The sequence below is a fragment of the Glycine max genome, chromosome 13 (assembly GCF_000004515.6).
Source record: "Glycine max cultivar Williams 82 chromosome 13, Glycine_max_v4.0, whole genome shotgun sequence".
In the NCBI taxonomy this organism is placed as follows: Eukaryota; Viridiplantae; Streptophyta; class Magnoliopsida; order Fabales; family Fabaceae; genus Glycine; species Glycine max.
The window spans coordinates 44,619,668-44,639,671 of NC_038249.2; the positions used below are offsets into that span (position 1 = coordinate 44,619,668).

General features: G+C 33.7%; 2 protein-coding genes across 5 annotated transcripts; both read left to right on the forward strand.

Annotated features, from left to right (window-relative positions):
• The first annotated feature begins 1,423 nt into the window (after positions 1-1,423).
• Positions 1,424-4,925, forward strand: LOC100305685 (calcium-binding EF-hand family protein). Its single transcript, NM_001248344.2, has 6 exons — positions 1,424-1,725; positions 1,806-1,930; positions 2,040-2,136; positions 3,290-3,399; positions 3,899-3,973; positions 4,666-4,925. Exons 1-6 carry the CDS (start codon positions 1,656-1,658, stop codon positions 4,714-4,716), a joined length of 528 nt encoding a protein of 175 aa, NP_001235273.1. The 5' UTR covers positions 1,424-1,655; the 3' UTR covers positions 4,717-4,925.
• A 2,486-nt stretch (positions 4,926-7,411) lies between these two features.
• Positions 7,412-19,262, forward strand: LOC100790802 (F-box/LRR-repeat protein 14). 4 transcript variants are annotated; one of them, XM_041008574.1, is made up of 17 exons: positions 7,414-7,508; positions 7,630-7,677; positions 7,759-7,858; positions 7,935-8,066; positions 8,174-8,411; positions 8,652-8,798; positions 8,896-8,970; positions 10,087-10,158; positions 11,455-11,526; positions 15,973-16,044; positions 16,144-16,215; positions 16,796-16,867; positions 16,958-17,029; positions 17,266-17,409; positions 17,540-17,611; positions 18,351-18,497; positions 18,736-19,262. In XM_041008574.1, exons 2-17 carry the CDS (start codon positions 7,652-7,654, stop codon positions 18,918-18,920), a joined length of 1,698 nt encoding a protein of 565 aa, XP_040864508.1. In that variant the 5' UTR covers positions 7,414-7,508; positions 7,630-7,651; the 3' UTR covers positions 18,921-19,262. The 4 variants fall into 4 exon arrangements, with proteins under 4 accessions (XP_040864509.1, XP_040864508.1, XP_003543689.1 ...); XM_041008575.1 differs by lacking the exon at positions 10,087-10,158 and having other exon boundaries at positions 7,412-7,508; XM_003543641.4 differs by lacking the exon at positions 7,414-7,508 and having other exon boundaries at positions 7,541-7,677.
• Positions 19,263-20,004: the final 742 nt, after the last annotated feature.

Genomic DNA, 20,004 nt, shown 5'->3' on the forward strand with positions numbered 1-20,004 from the left:
ATTAAATAATTTTAATTTTACTTATTAATAGTTTTTATTTATTATGGTGTATATTTTATATGTTGTTAATTTATTTTAATGATTTATCATTTAAAATATATGATATATTTTTAATATTTTTTTATTTTAATGCTTTGTTTATTTAAAATTTAGATAATCTATTAATAAAAATACATAGTAAAATTAATGTATTATTTTGTTTTTAATTTTAATATGGACTTCAATATATAATGAAATAGACGAATCAAGTATAAATAAGTCTAAGGAATGCTTCTTGTATATAAGTGAAAGACATAATCGTACTAATTGTCCATACATGACTAATATAATTTTTACTTTTTACGTTTTTCTTTAATTTGTATTTTTTTATTTTATATTAATGTATTATGTTATTTTTAATTTTAGTATGTATTTTTATCAATAGATTATCTAAATTTTAAAAAAACAAAACATTAAAATAAAAAAATATTAAAAATATATCATATATTTTAAATGATAAAACATTAAAATAAATTAAGAACATATAAAATAAAACCATAAAAAAATATATACCATATTAAATAAAAACTATTAATAAGTAAAATTAAAATTATTTATTTGAAAATTAAATAAATAATTTTTTAATAATTTGGAAAAATTTAAAAAAACATAAAAGAATAAAAACTATTATTTTTTAAAAAAATAAATAACTTTAACATTTTAAAAAAAATATTTTACGACTTCAAAGTCATAAAATAGAAAAAAAAACTTTTCCAATTTTGAAGTTGTAAAAGAAAAAAAAATATTCCTACGACTTTAAAGTCATTAAAAAATTTATCTGAATTTGTAAATAATTTTACGACCTCAATTAAAAGAAAAATACAAAATATTCAGTGACACCTGTCATGACTTACTCTCTTCTAAATAATCATTTAAAAATAATTCCAATTAAAAAAAGTCAAACAGTAAAAAAAGTCAAACAAGAGGTAAACCTTGAATAATCCTAAGTTTTACTTATGTTTTGCTAAATGTTTAAATTTTAATCCATTCTAGTAAAAGTCCTTTTAGCTTAAAATTTCCTCTCATTAACGTTTATGTTTGTTTGTAGAAGTTATACCAACTTATTGGAAATAGAATAAAACTGACCTCAAGTTTTCAATTTTTCTCATCAAGTTCTCAAAATATACTGTACTAGTACTATTTTTTACGCGAAAAAGATGTATTGAGAAAAGAGAAATGCATGATAAATCAGAAAATGAATAAATGTGGCTAACAAAGATTGAGCACAAAAATAAGTGAGTATGGAGACTGTTTGCTATTAAAAAAAAAAATACATATTATTGTTTGAAATAAAAAAAAAATAGACGAGAAAGGTATAAAAAAGATGTAGGCTTTAGAAAAAAAAGGAAAATTAAATAGAGCAGGAAAGGAAAGGAAAGGAATTAATTAATTAATTAGAGATAAATGTGAAAGGAACGATCCATCGACACAACACTAGTTTGCGGGTAGCGAGTAGCGATGCATTGGTGCGTTCGAGAGAGTCGATGATGACAAGGCAAGGCACGTGTATATATTCGCAGTCGCAGGTGGTCTGATTACGCCAACTACAGTACAACGAGGTAATAGTCGATGGTTCTTCAGATTTTGGTTTGAAGCCCAAAATTAGTTTTAGTGATATGGGGACTGCATCATCTATGTTAACTCAATACGACATCGAGGAAGTTCAGGAACACTGCAATAATTTATGTGGGTCCTCTCTCTTGTTCTCCCTTTATTATTCTTCTTTTCTCTTTAATTAAGATCTGAAAATTGGGTTTCAAACTCAGTTTCCCAGCAGGAAATTGTGTCCTTGTATCAAAGGTTTTGTCAACTTGACCGCAATGCCAAGGGATTTATTTCCGCAGATGAGTTCTTGTCTGTTCCCGAATTTGCCATGAATCCACTTTCTCAGGTACACACACACACACACACACACTTTTTTTTTTTATACTTTATTTCGACCCTTGTTTTCTTTTCCCATCACTACATAGCTGATGGATTCTGACTGTGCTTGTCTGCAGAGGCTGCTAAAGATGGCCGACGGCTTGAATTTTAAAGACTTTGTGGCCTTCTTATCTGCATTCAGTGCCAAAGCCAGCGCACAACAAAAAATTGAGCGTACGTTTTAGTTATTTTAATGCTATCGATTATAAGTTTGGGAGTTAGAAGATGCAGTTGTAAATTAGGGATTGATTTTGCTTTCTCAGTGTTTGCTCAAGGTTCCTAAGTTCTCTCTGACTTTGGTCTCAACTCAAGGGAAGATGCCGTTTTCTGTTGCTTAGCCCAAGACTGAAATTCACAGTTATGGTCACATTCTCAGTCAGAAAAGGGTTGGACTTCTCGCACATAACCACCCACCCGACTATATTGGGAAGTGCCATATAGGTTACCCAAATTTTGGGCTGACCTATCTAACTTTATCTAGTCCAACTTGAATGCAATGTTAGTTAAATTCATTTTGGATTAAAAAAAAAAGCTAAGCATAATTTCCAGCCTATCAATTATTACCACCAACCAACTGATCGTGTTCAATTATATAGACATAACTCCCAGCCTTTCAGTTATTTCTGCTGACCAACCAATAAGCAATTACGGTCATTAAATTGAAACAATTTCACCACAAGAATCCTAAATTTGGGACTGTTATAAATCCATCTTTATAAGGATTCCCAAGCCTGTGTTAGAGACAATCTAACAAAAGTTTCTATGGGTGTCCTAAAGAAAAGAAAAGTAACTTTTAGGCTGGTCAGTGGGATACAAACATAAACACTTAGCAATGCTGAATTTTCTCAATTTTTTTAATGCAAAGATCATACTTGTTAAGTTGATATCATTCCATTATTAGTTCTGAATGATTCTTTAAAGAGATTCAGGCTTTGCATTTGGATAAATTAGATGTCTCTGCATCTCACAAATAAAATTGTCTATTTGTCACATGTAGTCATATTAGTTAGAACATACTTCTAATAATATGATTTAAGTTTATTGAGTAGGATCCAACCCTGGGTTAAAAGATTTCAGCACCTATGTAGAGTCTTCAGAATTTTTGTTAATGTATTTCCGAGAGCTGATAAACAATAAAGTTAGTTGAACAGTGAAAAATTGCTTGTGCAAATAGGGAGGAGTTCAAATGATATGAATTATTCAATGATTTTCATTGTTTAAAGAGGGAATCCTTTGGGGGAAGGGAATTGTCAAATTTTTCCTTAATAAATTATAATACTATCTTCTACCACTATCATTGTACTTAATAGTTACTAGTTTTTCACAGTTATTTTCAAAGTATACGATTCAGACCGCAATGGAAAGGTGTCTTTCAAAGATATGCTGGAAGTGCTAAAAGATTTGTCGGGTTCATTCATGTCTGATGACCAAAGAGAGGTATCATCAACAATCTGTACGCTTCCCTGTATTGCTTAATCATGAAGCAGTTTTACCTGGAGTTGCTAAATAAAAAAACTAGGTTTTCATTAAGGTGCATCAACTGTTGCTAGTTTGACATCCCTATTTCAAGTTTGGTATGCTGAAGTCTGGATTTAGTATCATCCAGTTTCCTAGGATTAGTATATTCATTGTGGGTTACATGGAGAACTTCTTCACTATAAAATTTGGATGGTTAGTTTTTATTTCTTGGGCACACCTCTTTTTCATGTTCTCTAAAGGGGAAGCTATTGGCTAAAATGGTAACCAATAAATTTCTCTAGTTTTTGTACGATCCAGTTTGTTTGTGCTTTTTTATTTACCTATAGGCTATAGATTAATTGCATTTCCATTTAACGAAAACTATTTTTTTCTCCATACACCTTTTCGGTTATGCTTGTATTATATTTAGACTTAACTGGAGTTTGGCTAATTTTGTCTTCTATTCTTCGATTTGCAGGAAGTTCTCAGCCAGGTTCTAAGGGAAGCGGGATACACAAAGGACTCCTACTTGACATTGGATGACTTCATTAAGGTCTGCCCATTTTCTTATATATTTCCTCTGGACAATTCTTAAATGAATATCGCAAAAAGTATTGAAGAATAGATAAACTGTAGCCTTTTTTTCTCCATTTGATCCTCAGACCTGTGGGTCACGAAATGAAATCTACTTTGTGTCAATTGATTTTATTTACCTTGATACTTTGTTGGCCACTGTGGGAGGGCTTATGGGAAATGGTTCTTACTAGTGAATGGGGCAAAAAAGTAGAAAAAAAAGTCTTGCATTAAGGGATTTTTACTATTGTGAAAGCAATTAAAAATCAACTTGCCTGGTGCTTTCTTCATCCAGAAATTTGACCCGATTGGGCATTGTGTAAATGATGAGATATTTGAATACAAACAAGATTATTTTATATATAAAAATTTTCCATTGTAGTATACTAAGAATTTTGATTACTTGCATTATTGCATGTCAAAGAACTTCTGTATTAAAAGACTCATTGACGTAGCATTTCATCAAGATCTGATAGTGTCACCAAGAACTTCTGTATTAAAAGACTCTTCTTTAGCCTCTTCTTTCTCTTTTATTTCTGTATATTCAATACAACAACAATTAAGCCTTATCCTACTAGATGAGATTGGCTATATAGATCATACAACACCATTTGGCTTGGCCTTTTATTTCTGTATATGTTTGATTTGGATTTTAATTTTAATTTGTCACAGGTTCTTGGTCAATCTGACCTAAAAATGGATGTTGAAGTCCCTGTTGATTGAAACTACCTGCAGTTTTCCCTGTTCTCTTGAAAGATAAAAATTGTAAACTCTATTCATAGGATTCTTGTAACATATTTCACGTGGAAATGAAAAGTGCACAAATACTGTTGTCCCCCTTCTTCTGGGGATTCTTGTAATGCTGTTGTTTTCCAGCCACTAGCTGTTTTAGAGCCAATTTGAGAAGCTCGAGCATGATTTAGTTTTTCACATTCTTTGACGTGTTATACAACCTTTTGTGTCTCCTGGATTCAGTTTTGAGGTAGTTCTTTTTATTCGAAGTTTCTAACTGTTGGATGAATTTTCCAAGTTCAAGTTTCTTACCCTTCTAGTTGTTTGCTGCGTGTCTTTGCACCTTTCTATTTTGGTTAGCTTGTTATCCAAACAAGATAATTTTTTACAAAGTATTAGGATACTCGATAGAAGTTCAATCCCTTTTATATATTAGGATTTGTTTACCCTAGAAAAAAGAAAAAATATATAAGAAATGATGTCTCTTTTGTCCAAGGAAAAACTCATAGACAATAGGCCTTTAAAAAGGGGTAGGGAAGAGAAGAGAATAAGAAAGCGTTGGTGTGCATTGAGGGGATTGTCCAAGTTATGTTTTGCAGCTTAATCAGTTGAGCTCATTAAAAGGGATAAAGATCTGGACAAAAAAAAAGGGATGAAGATTTTTTTTTCTTCTTGAAAACCAAATGAAATTCTAATTGTTTGCACTTTGCGGACAATAATTGTCATCCACCAAATGAAGGAAGGTGGTAAAGTATACCGATTGATAGAGAAATCTCGTCCCTGAAGCAGATAAAATTTGACGTCAAGAAAACTTAATCCTAGCTTACGGAAGTTTGATTGCAGTTGTTAGAGAAAGAATGGATAATCACATTAACAAGTTTCACGAGTAGATGTTATTGGTGAATGAAATTGAATTTGCATTATTAAAGAGTGAGGCATACCCACGACGACAATTAATGTCAACGTCGTCTTGAAGTTTTAAAACAATAGAGAATTAAAGTTACAAGTAAAAAATAACAAAGGTAAATATGATTTGATATATTTTAGAGAAATAATTAATTTTTTTTCAACTTTTTCAAAGTTTTTGGGAAAAAAAATCATTTTTTTCTCTTTAAAAGAAAAAAATTCTAAACATACACTAAGAATTAAGATCTTGTTTCAATAAGTTTTTATATAAGTTACTTACTGGAAAAATGAAATAATTTTATCTTATAAAGTTAAAATTAGTTTATGTATAAATTAAAATATTTTTTAAAAAAAGTTAAAATCATTTAGTATTTTTTTTACTAAATCATTTAGTATTTTTAAAAATATGATTTTTAACTTGTCCATAACATAATTTTACGGAGAAACTCATTTAAATAAAACTTAAGTATTATTATAATCTTTGATTAAAAATTATTGAAATTGTCAGGAAAAAAATGCTCATAAATGGCGACACAATGAAGAAGATTGATTACTGCTCCCCCTCATTCTGAGCACCTTCTATACTTGTCCTTTGAATATTCAAAGTTCAAACACAAAATAATCGTTGACTTGAATATTTTTTTCGAACAAAATCAGTTGATTTGATATGAAGTATATTATTATTTGTAGTTTTTAAACGTTGCCTATGCTACAGCACATCTTTTTTTCTGATAGGAAGGGACAACTAGCCCCAGTCACAGAAAATACTAAAAGTAGGAATCAAAATTGTTTTCCTTTTTCTCTTTCTTTTATCTATAGGGACCGAAGAGGGTGTCAAATATTTATAATATTTTTAATCCTGCTAAATCAATTATGTCAAATGAGCTATACTCCTTTTGGTAATTGTATTTAAGTATATGAATTTATTGTACTTTTTCTTATATATTTTATATAAAGAAATTTATCTGATTAGGATTATAATAATTGATTAATAATTTTTGACTTAGTCAGGAAAAAAATGCGTATAAATGCCGACACAATGAAGTTGACTAATCCAAAAATATAGTAGATTATTGGTTTTAGTTTTCAAACGTTGCACCTACTACATCTTTTCTTTTATAGTCCTTCTAATTCTATGGACATAAAAAAAAATAAAAATTCTCGCGGGGTGGATTTTGTTCTCGCCTTCTCGGTATGTTTTCACCATTTTTTTTTCTTTTTAAGGAAAAGTACCGACAATGACATTTTAATTTACAGTTGTCTTATCCTGAGTTATAATAATTTGATGTGAGTCTGTAATGTTTTTTTTATTTAAAATAAATAGAATTTTAGAAAAAATATGAGATTTTTATAATTAAATAAATAAAAAAATAATTTTATTAAAATAATAATTAAAAAAAAATTGATTTATTCATTTGATAAGAAATAAAATAAAATATTTATTTATAAAATAATAAAAAAATAAAATAAATAATAGGTTAAAGAGTACTAAGATAGATTCTGACTCCCCGCGTACACCCAAATAATCTTAGACATGTGAATCTTTTATTTTCTTAAAATGTTGTTATTTAAATGTTTTTGTGCAGCTTGAGCGAAAAATTTTGCACGTGGGAGATGAAATGAAACCTCCTTCAATTCCTTTTTCAATCTTCATGGCGGATACAACACTCCAGTCTAGCTGTTAATGTTAAATTAAAACCGATACTTAGCCGCTAATTTGCTTGGACCACATGGTGATCGAGTTTACCGATTACGTAATGATCAAATTATGTGTAGTACACTCAATCAATCACATGAAGAATCAAAACACAAGTTCAAGTTGGTAGTTACGTGTACGAAGAGAAATGGCATCTTACTCAAAAACAAAAACAGTTGTTGTACGTATTTTATTTTATAACAAATGTTAATTATTAGCATTGTTAGTAAACCAATCTTATATATCTGTTGTTGTATGTATTTGAGTGTGAACCAACCCCAACTCTGTTTACTGTCGTTCAGATTCGCATTGAAGCAATAAGCAATGGTAACTGCAGCATGTCAGTCAGGGTACACTCGATCTCCCTCTTTTCTTTTCTTTTCTTTTCTATTGCTATTGCTTACTACCACGTGTTTTCTTTCCTTTCCCAGACGTGTGAGTTTCAAACATCCTTCTTCTCATTTCCACTTACCTCAATGTCCATCCTTGTTGGACTTGTGCATCCGCAAAATCACTCACACTCTGACTCGGGTACTCTACTCGATCTATTACTTTATACTTTTATTTTGATCATCTGATTGAATTGAAAATTGCATTCCTTTCAAAGGAGGACATACATAAATATAACACTTTTTCTGCACTCCCACCGGACTTGAGTCAGCGAATTTTCAACAATATGGTTTACTCCTCCTATCTCACACCTGCTTCCCTCCAACCCTTTCGAGATTCTGCCCTCCAGGTTAAATTTCTAAATGTCTTGTGCTCCTTCCTCCCTCATCTACGTTATTTGATTTTGATTTTCATTGCAGCTCTTACTCTTATTATAATTATTTTGTTGTTTTATAGGATATTTGCTTGGGAGAATATGAATATGCAAATGGTGGTGGTGCTGCTGCTGCAATTGTGGATGATGCCTGGATGGATGTCATCTCATCACAGGGATCCTCTTTACTTCATCTAGATCTTTCTGCCTCTGATGTCACTGATCATGGTCTCACCTTTCTTGGACATTGCACAAATATCATCTCTTTAAATCTTAATCACTGTCACCAAATTTCAGATCATGGACTAGAGTGCATCAGCGGTTGGTATTCTTTTCAATATATTATTCATCTGGCATACATAATGAATTCTGCAAAGTGCTGTTGAAAGTTATTTATGCACATCACGTGCAACATCACATGATATGGTTGCAGTATCATTTATTATATTGGTCCTCCTCTGTCATCTGACTTGAAATTTTATACATAATAGTAATACTTTCCAATTTGTCATCATCTTTGTGTGCTTTTGAATGTGCTCATATTCAGAATCTTAAAATCAGGTCTCTCCAACTTGGCAAGTTTGAGTTTTAGAAGAAACTATGCAATATCTGCTCAAGGATTGAATACCTTTTCTGGTCTTATTAACTTGGTCAAGTTGGATTTGGAGAGATGTCCTGGGATTCACGGAAGCCTAGTTCATATTCAAGGTTGGATCTTATATGCAATGTTGTGTGAAAACTATTGTTCTCTGGTGCACTTAAATAACCCCACTACTCATACAACTTTCAAAAAACTATTTATCAGGTTTAACCATGTTGGAATCTCTCAACCTAAATTGGTGTAACTGCTTAGTAGATGTTGATATGAAGCCTCTATCAGGTTAGTCACGTTTTTCTTCCCTTTTACTGCAGTAAACCGAAATTTTGAGAAACTGAAAATTTACTGGAGTTTAATTGTCTCCACTTCTTTTATGCAGTTAGCGTGTTTTCCACCTTAGAGTAGTTTTGGTATAATTATTGACAGTCTCACATTCCTTCTAAATTCATAACAATAAGAGTACTCCTCCTAGATGCTCAACAAGGAAAAGGAAATCTCAATATTATAATTATGCAAAAGGTGTGCAAATGTTCAGAGTTATGATCTATTTATAGACCAAACACCCTATCAAGATAACCCAAATTCTATATCATAACTACTTCCCATTTTATATCTTGATTTTAAAATAGGATAAATTCTCAAAATAAATAACCCCAAATAAAATATCTTAATTTTAAAATTAAAATCCTAAAAACTACTCCCCATTTAATATCACCTCCATTAAGAACTATGCATAACTTACTACAAAAAACAAATTAACAAATGAAGAATGTAGTTTCTGTCAAATAATGGCTCATTGCATTATAACAGATGTTGGTTTTATAAAGGATGCCTTATACTATGCATATGTATATGCTGTAGTCATGTAGATGGATTATGGGTTATTAGTTTTTGTTGATCTGAGTTATTCATTGTTATCGTCTATTTTGGGGATTTTATTTTATTTTAGATTATTCCATTCCAGCCTAGAATAGGAATAGCTTATTAGGGTGTTTGGTTATGTTGGGTCTATAGATGTAAAAATCTCAGACGTTTTTTATTATTGCATGGTATTGAGTTTTCTTCATTCAAAGAGTGTATAGTCAAAAGAGCACTAAGCCCTACATGATATTGAGTTATCTTGATTTATTAGGGGAATATCCTGCAAAGAACTGTAATTTTTCTTGCCCTGTGTCTGTTGCTACTTACTATGCTACCTTTGAAGGTCTTTCACTCTTTGCCTTCGTTTGGTGTTAAAACTAGAAGACAATAAATGAATAAATGCAATTATCTCAGTGTTGCAACTGATAGTCAGTCGAGTTTATAGAAGCATATTCATTGCATTCTCAGTATTACATCAGCTGAAATGGGATACTTAGTTCAATGACTAATGGCACATGTTCCTTAATTTACTTCCAGTGCTTACAAACTTGAAAAGCCTAGAGATTTCCTTCAATAAGGTCACAGATTTTGGGATCAGTTTTCTGAAAGGTATTGTACCTTGCATTGTCTTATTCTGGTGTTTCAGAGCATTAGGAAATATATGATCATCTTTTGATTTTTGTTTCTCTTAAAGCTTTTTGTCTTCATAAAGGTTTATATCGTTCTGTAACTAAAAAATGTACCATTTGATATTTCCTGTCCTGTAAAGTGAGGCTTGAAATTGATAAGTTCAAACTAGCTTTTTCATCTTCATTATTTGTAGCTTTTTCATCTCTCAGATGTATGATTTAAAAGATCAACTTAATTCTTTTTTTAAAAAAGTTGAGTTTGATATTCTATTTGGAATTTGACCAAAATGTTTTTTTTTAACTAAATACTATTTTGGGGTGGTCTTCAAACAATTTATCAGATGAGTGATTCCTGTCACGTAGGTAATTGATGGCGCCAATCAACACAATTCCACTTGGTGACGCTATTCTAAAAAGTGTTACCACTTCAAATGTGTGAATGACTTGGTGGTGCCACCTTAGGTGGCTTCACCTATAGTCAAACAGGTATTTCAACCAAATGTAGTCTTTCATGCATTTTGGGAAGTGCATCTAATGAAAAATGTGTTTGATTGGGTGAAGCCATTAAGGGTGACACGACTAAGTCATTCACACACTTGAGTTGGTGACACTCTTCGGAGAGGTGCCACTAGTAGGACTGACCTAATGATAAATGAGGCCTAAAGTAAATTTTGGAAGAGATTTTTTACATTAAATGTGTTGGGCCTTTTTACTAACATATTTAACATTTTTTTTATCAACACATGAGACCTTTGTTACTTTATAAATACTAATAAGAAATATTTTTTTGCTTGTGGGCCTAAAACATAAGCTTTAGTTACTTTACCCTTGGGCCTGTCCTGGCCACCAGGTTGAGCTGTGTTGATTGAGGCCATCAATTGCCTATGTGGATCCTGTCTAATGAATTGTTTAAAGATCACCCCAAAGTAGTATTTACTTTTAAAAAAAACCTATATTGGTCAATTCCCTTTTATCTTCATTGTTTTTTTAACATGTAGTTTCTAGTTATTTAAAAGCTAGAGTTCACTAGGGAAAAGGGAAAAGACATTCTTGAAATTTATTTCTTTAATGATATGAAATTTGACTACTTATCCTTCTAAGTTGAAATTATGAAGATGGTTAGCAACAAGTTGCAGTCTTTAACTCTGGCAATGTTAAAATACTCATGTTGAATGCCATGAGTTCCAAAATGCAGGGATTTTGATTTTACAGTGTGTTAATGGTTGATATTCATCTTCCTTTCTTCCATTTTCAATAATTTCTCTGTTGATTTCAGGATTACAAAAGCTTAATTTGTTAAATTTGGAAGGCTGCCAAGTAACAACTGCATGCTTGGACTCTCTTGAAGGTTGAATTACTTCATGGATTTTTTATGCTGATTTTGTTAATTGTCATTAAAATATTGAATTCCTTTGCAGGCTGATTTACTTAATTGACATTTTTATGCATTTGTTAATTTTTTCATGATGACATCAAGGCTTACTTGCACTAACTAGTTTTCTGGCTATAATCTTGGTTATTGCGCAATGCCTCATGAAGGCTTTTAAGCTTAAAGCCGAACCACATTATCTTTGTTGGGCATTGATTATATCACCCCAGAAGATTGTGATCTGAGAAAATTGTGGGGTCAAGTAAGGGAATATAGTTTTTTTTATGTGTAGGAATTGAACACGGGATGAGGTATTTATAACACTGATGCACTCCACTCAACCAACTGAGTTAGGCTCGCTTGGTTAGGAGAATATAGTTTTAGGATTATATTCAAGATGCTAAATGTTAACCTCTATCATCCCATATAACTCCACCACATGCTACCCTACGAGTCGTCTCCGAGAAAGCACCATTACAATTCACCTTTACCCAATGCTCCGAGGGAGGGAGCCAATTCATTTTGCAACAAACAACTAGGACCTTTTTTGCCAGCTTGGTAGCTTTAGCAATGATAGCTGCGTCAGGTTCCCACTCATTCTGAAAAATATATTTGTTCCTCAAAATATTATTCCAAACCGAATTGGCCAATCCTTGTCACCAACTAGAGTACTCAAAATATTATTCTACACCTAGTCTTGGAGTTTCCCACTGAAGAACGCATTCCACCGAGAGGAGGTTATCGTTGACTTCCACGAAGCCACTACACTAGGGCAATCACGTAGAGCATGAATGACAGTCTCCTCCATCCCACAAATACTACACAAGTTGTCATCAGCCAAGTGCCTCTCCCGTCTTTTCGAATTGGTGAGGAGAGCTTATTGGCTAATCCTCCAAAGGAAAATTCTAATTCTTTCAGGACCGTGCCATCTCCAAAGAGCTTTACAGAGAGGATTTTCTTGAAGAAAAGCTCCCTGATTAATGCTATTGTAGGCAGCCTTTATAGAGAATTCACCATCCTTGGAACTGTCCCAGAGAAGGTAGTCTTGAAAATCCTCCAAAGCAAGAGAAGGAAGCCTTAGAATCATATGACAGACGGATTTTGGAAGTCCCAGCCCCCAAATCGTCCACTACCTCACCAACCAGTTTGGTCAGATCTGACTCATGCAGAGGCATAGTATCCTTCTTGATAAGCATCCCAGTGTTAGGCACCCATTGATCTAGCCAAAAACGAGCATCCTTACCATCCCCAATGTGCCAAGATATCTTCTTACTAAAATCCTCCCAGACTAGGCATATACCTCTCCAAGCATTCGAACCCAGGATATTCCTACAAATATGAGGCCAAACAGAGCCTCCACACCTATATTTGCCCCGAATAATCTTCACCCAAAGCTTCTCTCTATTCATACACATATCCTAGGCCAGCTTCATTAAAAAAGCCTCATTCATATGTCTAGCCAGTCGTAAACCCAAGCCACCAACCCCTTTTGGTTGGCAATCTTTCTTCTAAGACACCATGCGCAACTTCCTTTTACCATCATCATCACCCCAAAGAAACGGGTGACAAATCTTATCCAGGGAATCATAAATCGAACGGGGAATATATGCAGATTGCATGGTATAGGCCAGTAAAGCGAAGAGCACTGACTTGGTCAAGGTCAGTCTAGTCGCCATAGACAGATTCTTGCTCTTCTAAGTACTGAGGCGTTTCTTTTCCTTACAAGAATGTCTTGGAAACAAAAAGCTCTGTTGTGATGTAGTTTCACCCCTAGATACTTGCCCAAATTTGAAGTACAATTGAAATCAAGTTCACTACTAAGTTGGTTACGGGCATTCCAACTTACATTCCTGGAGAAGTATACTTTCATCTTCTCGTTACTAATTTTCTCCCTAGAGCTAGAGCAGAAAGCACCTAGGCAAGAATTAATCACCTCCACCTGGTCCAGAAAGGCTTCTGAGAAGAGGATTAGGTCATCAGCAAACACCAAGTGGGACAGTTTTGGCCCTCCCCTCCCTAGCTGAATAGGCTTCCATAATCCTTGTTCTACAATTAACTCAATCATCTGACTTAGTCTTTCCATGCACAAAACAAATAGATAGGGTGATATAGGGTCACCCTGCGTGATGCCTCTAGAAGGTTTAAACTCCTATAACACTTCCCCATTCCATAGCATAATAGTAGTTGGAGATGAGATACAGTACCAGATTGCATTAACAAATTGCTCTAGAAGTCCTATATCCTTGAGTGTGTCTCAGATAGACTCCCATTTTAGCCTGTCATAGGCCTTCTCAAGGTCTATTTTAATAGTCATCCACCCTGACTTCCCTCTCTTCTTCTTCATTGAATGGATCACCTCTTGGGGGATGAGAGTGTTCTCTTTGCTCTGTCTGTAAGGAACAAAGCTACATTCCTTAGAGAATCCCTTCACCAGATCGCAAAGATGAGCCCCCACTATTTTCCATTAGGATTTATAAAATACTGGTTGGAAGCCATCTTCCCCTGCGGATTTAAAACTACCTATATCGAACACAACATGCCTAACCTCGTCATCCGTAATGGGTACTCCCAACTTTGCCAGCCTATCAGCATCCACCATAGGAAAAGCTCCTGTGAGACAGTATTGATCATATAATCCATCATAGTGAAAAAGAGTTTTATAAAAATCTGTAACCATCCCTTCAATCAGTTTTGGGTCTGAAACCCATTCACCCTTTCATCTTGGAGTTGGCTTACTATATTCCTTATCCTTCTCATTAGAGATTTTTGGAACCAGAGGATTTCCTCTTGGTGCAAAATCTTTTCTAATTGTCTCCACAAATTTGATTTTAAAGTGGTAAGGTGTTGAAGCTGACTCTTTGACAAGGCTTGGTCAACCCTTTCAGACGACCAAGAACATGTTTCTTCCTTGTCTGAAAAGATCCAAAAACGTCTATGTTCCATGTTTTGAGAGCTCCCCAAAACTCCCCAAGATGCCTATACCAAACACTAAATTCCTTCCAGTTATCCATCATAAGTCTATGAAAGTCATGATGTGACATCTAAGCTGCTAAAACTAAAAAACCTGAAAGGTCATCGTCCTCTGTTAGGCGAAGTACCAAAATCAATATGGACCAGTAAGGGTCTCTGTCTGATTGAAATTGAGGTAGGTGTTCCACCACAGGTTGAGGGAATAGAATTCTCCTGTTATCATCAAGAAGGACCCTATCTAGTCTTTCCATCAAATCCCCTCTGTCAAGTATACATCGACCCATTAAACCCTGCATCAATTAGCCTGATCCTGCGAACAAACCCTTCGAACTCCGAATCCCTCTTAGGTCCTCCTTGCGCTCATAAGATTGTACTGAAATCACCCAAAAGAACCCAAGGCCCCTCCATATCTTCCCAAAGGTTTAAAAGTTCGTCCCACAGACCATCCCTCCCTACTCTTGAGGGACTTCCATAAACAGCAGTGAGGAACCACTGAACCCCTCCTTTATCTTCAACTCTCAAGTGCATAAATTGTCTATTGTGAGAAATAAGGTGAATGGAATATATATCAAATTTCCATAGGCACCAAATTCCTCTTGATTGACCGTCAGACTCAATAATAAAATTTGAATCAAAATTCGGCATTTTTACTATCGAATATGCCCTTTGCTTTGACTTTTGAGTTTCCATCAAAATACAAACACCAAGAATTCTATGATTGCCTCTGTTCCCGCTCTGTCAGCATCCCCATTCATGGGAATCCCTTGATTTGATTCATCCTCCCCTTTTCGCTTCCACTAGGCTCACAGAGTTCTCCTGCCTGGCCATATCTACTACAGCGAAAGCAGATTGAGTGTAAGCCCTCATATTTGAGCTGTATGGGAATTCCTCGAACCATGATATGATATGAGAAGCTATCTCTACGCATATCCGGGCCCTCATCTTGTCTATCTTAACCGATTCAGCATTGTTCAAGAAGAAGGGTCGCCAGCGCTGGACGATGATATAGTGCTGCTCCACAGACTTTCCGCGTTCGCTTTCAGAATTCTTCTGGGTACCATCGCTTGGTCCTTTAAAATCCATAAGCTTTTCCATATACGAACTTTGTTTCTGATCATCTGAACCTTTTTCTTACTACTAACCAGCAGATCTTCCTTCTGTCTTGATGGCGGAGGGGGGGATCCTCTGCAGTCGCCACTCATCCGAATCCTTTATAGTTTTGAGATTCTAATATTAGTTTTCTCTGCTTAACTAATTTAAAAAGAAAAGGTGTCAACTGAATTTTATTATATGAAAACGCATATTATTTTGAACCAATTGCTATTATTCTCATTAATCATTATTTTCAGCTAACTTCATTTGTAAACAAGTTCACTTGATTGCCTCTTTCTAGTAAATGATGAGCTTAAAATAAGCTTTGAAGTTTTAATTTGACAATGTCATGTTTTCTGCCAGAGCTTCCTGCCCTGTCAAACTTGAATCTTAGTAGATGTAATCTTTCTAACGATGGATGTGAAAAGTTTTCACGTAAGTTAACACTTGTACAACTACTTTGAATTTGCTTATTGAGATTCCATAACAATTCCTGGGGTACTAAATTTGTGGCGTTGTTTTCTTTTTTTTCAGGACTGGAAAATTTGAAAGTATTAAACTTGGGATTTAATGACATAACAGATGCATGTTTAGCACACTTGAAAGGTGATTTGAGATGTGAACCCAATTCTCTCTCTCTCTCTCTCTCTCTCTTCTCCACCCATCAACACCTGTCCTTGCGAACCATTTGCCCAACTTAATTCATTCATGACTAGTCCTGTCAAGTCATTAATTACTCTAGTTATAAAACAATTAAAGTTAAATGGTTTATGGTAAATGTTCTTTAACTTTCCTCACATCAATATCATTTTAAATTTGATTCATGACGTTACAGCACTGACTTGGAATGTCTCGTGACAATAATTTTGATACAACATTAGGGACTTGTAGCTTTACTCTAGTTTATTAACTGTTTGAAAAGGCCAGCTTTCTAGAAATATATGATCACACTAATCTTTTAGTTCAAAGTTAATATTTTACCATTTCTTAAGTTTCAACTTTCAAGATCATAATCTTGATTCATTCCATTAGGATAGTTTAGTTTTTATAGTTTCCAATTGTTAAGGTATTGGTCCATGAAAGACCAAAGTCAAATTGAATGAAACGGTGAACTAGTTTTGGAAAAGATAAACTACGAGAACAACTACTGTATTTGTTTATTTTAACGTTTATATTTTTCAAGCAGGATTGACAAAGTTGAAGAGCTTGAACCTGGATTCATGTAGGATTGAAGATGAAGGGTTGGTCCACCTGGCAGGTAAATCTTATGCAGGCTCTCATTTTTTGACTCAACCTTTTTGTTCTCCGGTTATTCTAACTTGCCATAATTTATGCTTTAACCTTATAGGTCATCAGCAACTGAATTGCTTGGAACTCTCTGATACGGGAATTGGAAGCAATGGACTACATCATTTATCAGGTTAAATATGCCTTACATTACTTTCAGTTTCAACCAAAGTTTGTATGCTTTTATAGTTATAGACTTATGGTACTTTCATTGTAATGGAAGTACTAGTACACTTATAAAGGAGTTTTGTATGCATGACCATGAACATGGTGATGTAGAGTTCTCTGACCATCACACCATCTTCCTCATGCACTTTAGTTTTTCCCTTCTTTTTTTAAATTATTATTTTGTTATTCTATTTCTTGTAGGATTGTCTAATCTGGAGAAAATAAATCTATCGTTCACTTTTGTTAATGATAGTGGTTTAAGCAAACTGTGTGGACTCTCATCTCTTAAGTCACTAAATTTGGATGCTCGCCAAGTTACCGATACTGGATTGGCATCCTTAACAAGTATGTGTTCGGTATTTCTATGCAAATTTACAGTTCGAACAATGGTTTGTCTTTTGCACAGGCTTCTACATGTTTTATTAATCTCAGGTTTGGAATATTACCACTAATAACATTACTAATACTGATGCAGGTTTGACTGGGCTTACAGAACTGGATTTGTTTGGTGCACGAATAACAGATTTTGGAACAAACTATTTAAAATGTATGAAATATAAAATATTGTACTAATATGATTTTCCTACCATTAATCCAAGTAATTTTGGTTTCACGAGACTGGAAGCTGAAATATGGTTATAACTTATAACCTTTCCTTGTTTCGAACTTACAAGAAACAGAAATAAGTATAGTTATAATTATTTATTACTGTTAACTTCCACGAATTTGAATATTTATTTAATTTTTGGGGCTTATAAGTTTAACCTGACAATGTGTTTAGTTTAAATTAATTTTTTGGAAAAAATATTTTCTTTCTTTTCAAAAGCTGATTATAATTATAAGTGATTTTAATTTAAAATAAGTTGATTCAAATACTAAATTTCTATTTTTGGTAGCTGTAATATTCAGGACTTTTTTGTGTCCTTATTTTAAAAATACTATTTTCTAGTTCTATAAACCAAAAAAAATGTTTGAACAGAGTACTTTCTGAAAACCATTTTCAAAAAGAATTCCTCTTTTCTAGTTTTAAAAATAAAAACTAGAACATTTCTATGCTATTTTGATTTTCTACTTCCAATTTTATAGTGTCCTTGTACTTCTCCATCTTCTACCACTTGCTCTCTTCCACCCCTTCTAAAAAGTTAGATTTCGAAATTTATTTTACAAAATACTTTTCTCTCCTAATCAAGATTTGTTGGTCTCATGTAAAAGTTATGGCATAATCTTTATTCCATTTGTGATCATCTGTATTCTGTAGAGCTAATTACATGTTAATGGCAAAACAGGCTTCAAGAACCTAAGGTTGCTGGAAATATGCGGTGGAGAATTGACTGATGATGGTGTGAAAAATATCAAAGAACTTTCATCTCTGAAGAGCTTAAATTTATCACAAAACTGCAACCTTACAGACACTACCCTGGAGTTAATTTCTGGTATATTTGCTGACCTTTGTTTTGTTTCAAAAACACAAGGGGTCATTTTTGTTTTCCCTCTTACCAAGTGGTAAAACCAAAATAATCACAAACAAATAAAAACCAAAACGGAAGTTATATACAGGGTTTGGACTATAGATTTAACTTAAATAAATGTGTTTATGTGATACTTGCTACTCAAGGTTCTTTGAATGCAATTTGCCACTTTGAGCTCACAAGTTTATCCATGCAATTTCAGGGCTTACTGATTTGATTTCTTTGAACGTTTCAAATTCTGGTATCACAAATGCTGGGCTGCAGCATTTGAAAACACTCAAGAATTTGAGGTCTCTATCATTGGAGTCCTGTAAGGTGACAGCAAATGGCATTAAGAAACTTCAATCAACAGACCTCCCCAATCTGGTAAGCTTCCGGCCACAGTAATTGGGGAGGTATCCCCAACATGTTGTAGTCTATATTAAGAATCTCTATTTGCACTGGCATACCTCAGAAAAAGTATGGAAAGACGACCTCAAATTGAATATACTATGTATATATAGGCTAATGCCTTCAAGAGAAGTTAGAATTATTATTGCCTCTTAATTTGGTTCGAAGCTTTCTTTAATTTTATATTGAAGTATGCCTAGAGCTTTTATATTTCAACTTTCAAGTGGGTCTGTGTAGAAGTGTATAGAACGTAAATCAGCATGCACTATTCCATAAACAAAATGGTGTAAACTATTTGTAATTGGTCCAATATTTTCAAATTGATTTTTTTCGCCTGTATAGCAGTTAACGAGTTTGGCCATTCTGATCAATCTCTGAAAGAACAAAACCATCTTTATGTACTAGAGGAAAAAATAAAGGTTGATCTCGTTTGGTAAACTTCAATCTACAAAACAAAGGAATAGTTTGGGATCAACCTGCCATGAGGACAACTGATAAAAAGGGTAGGGGACAGAGGTTTTTGTTAGTTGTTTAAGCAAACAACATGATAATAGTAAAAGACAATCAAAGAGGAAAATACGAATCATTATAGTCTCTTCAAGCTCTACAACAGGTCACTAGTTATAATTGAAACAAGATACTACAATTAGGAACCTAACAAAATACCAGCCACATGTACTGACGGTACACTACGAACCCTGCAATTTCTACACTGATAACTCAGTGAAAATGAACCAGAGAAAATATGTTTGCTTCTTTCTAACACATGTACGGATATTTTGTACTACACCCCCAATTTGGCACTGTTAACAAAATTTGCCCATGTTGCAAATAACTTTACCCCCAGTATGACTGTACTGATTTCTAAATAAGATTATTCAACACATTGCTTTCCCACATGAATAAGGACCTTCTCCAATTTAGATTCCAATGACCATTCCACCTCTGACAAGTTCCCATATCTTTGACATAGTTGCTTTGCTGCATATGTAACAAACAATCTACTGTATTTAATGTTCAGGCCTCAATCCCCACCCAAATATCCTCCCAGAACCTTATTTTCCTCTCCACTACCCAATTT

Coding starts and splice junctions, on each gene's coding strand:
- LOC100305685 (NM_001248344.2), top strand. CDS start 1,656: ATGGGGACTGCATCATCTATGTTAACTCAATACGACATCGAGGAAGTT. Junction 1,726..1,805: donor GGAACACTGCAATAATTTAT/GTGGGTCCTCTC, acceptor TTTCAAACTCAG/TTTCCCAGCAGGAAATTGTG. Junction 2,137..3,289: donor CGCACAACAAAAAATTGAGC/GTACGTTTTAGT, acceptor AGTTTTTCACAG/TTATTTTCAAAGTATACGAT.
- LOC100790802 (XM_041008574.1), top strand. CDS start 7,652: ATGGTAACTGCAGCATGTCAGTCAGG. Junction 16,216..16,795: donor ATGTTTAGCACACTTGAAAG/GTGATTTGAGAT, acceptor TTTTTCAAGCAG/GATTGACAAAGTTGAAGAGC. Junction 17,410..17,539: donor TGGATTGGCATCCTTAACAA/GTATGTGTTCGG, acceptor ATACTGATGCAG/GTTTGACTGGGCTTACAGAA.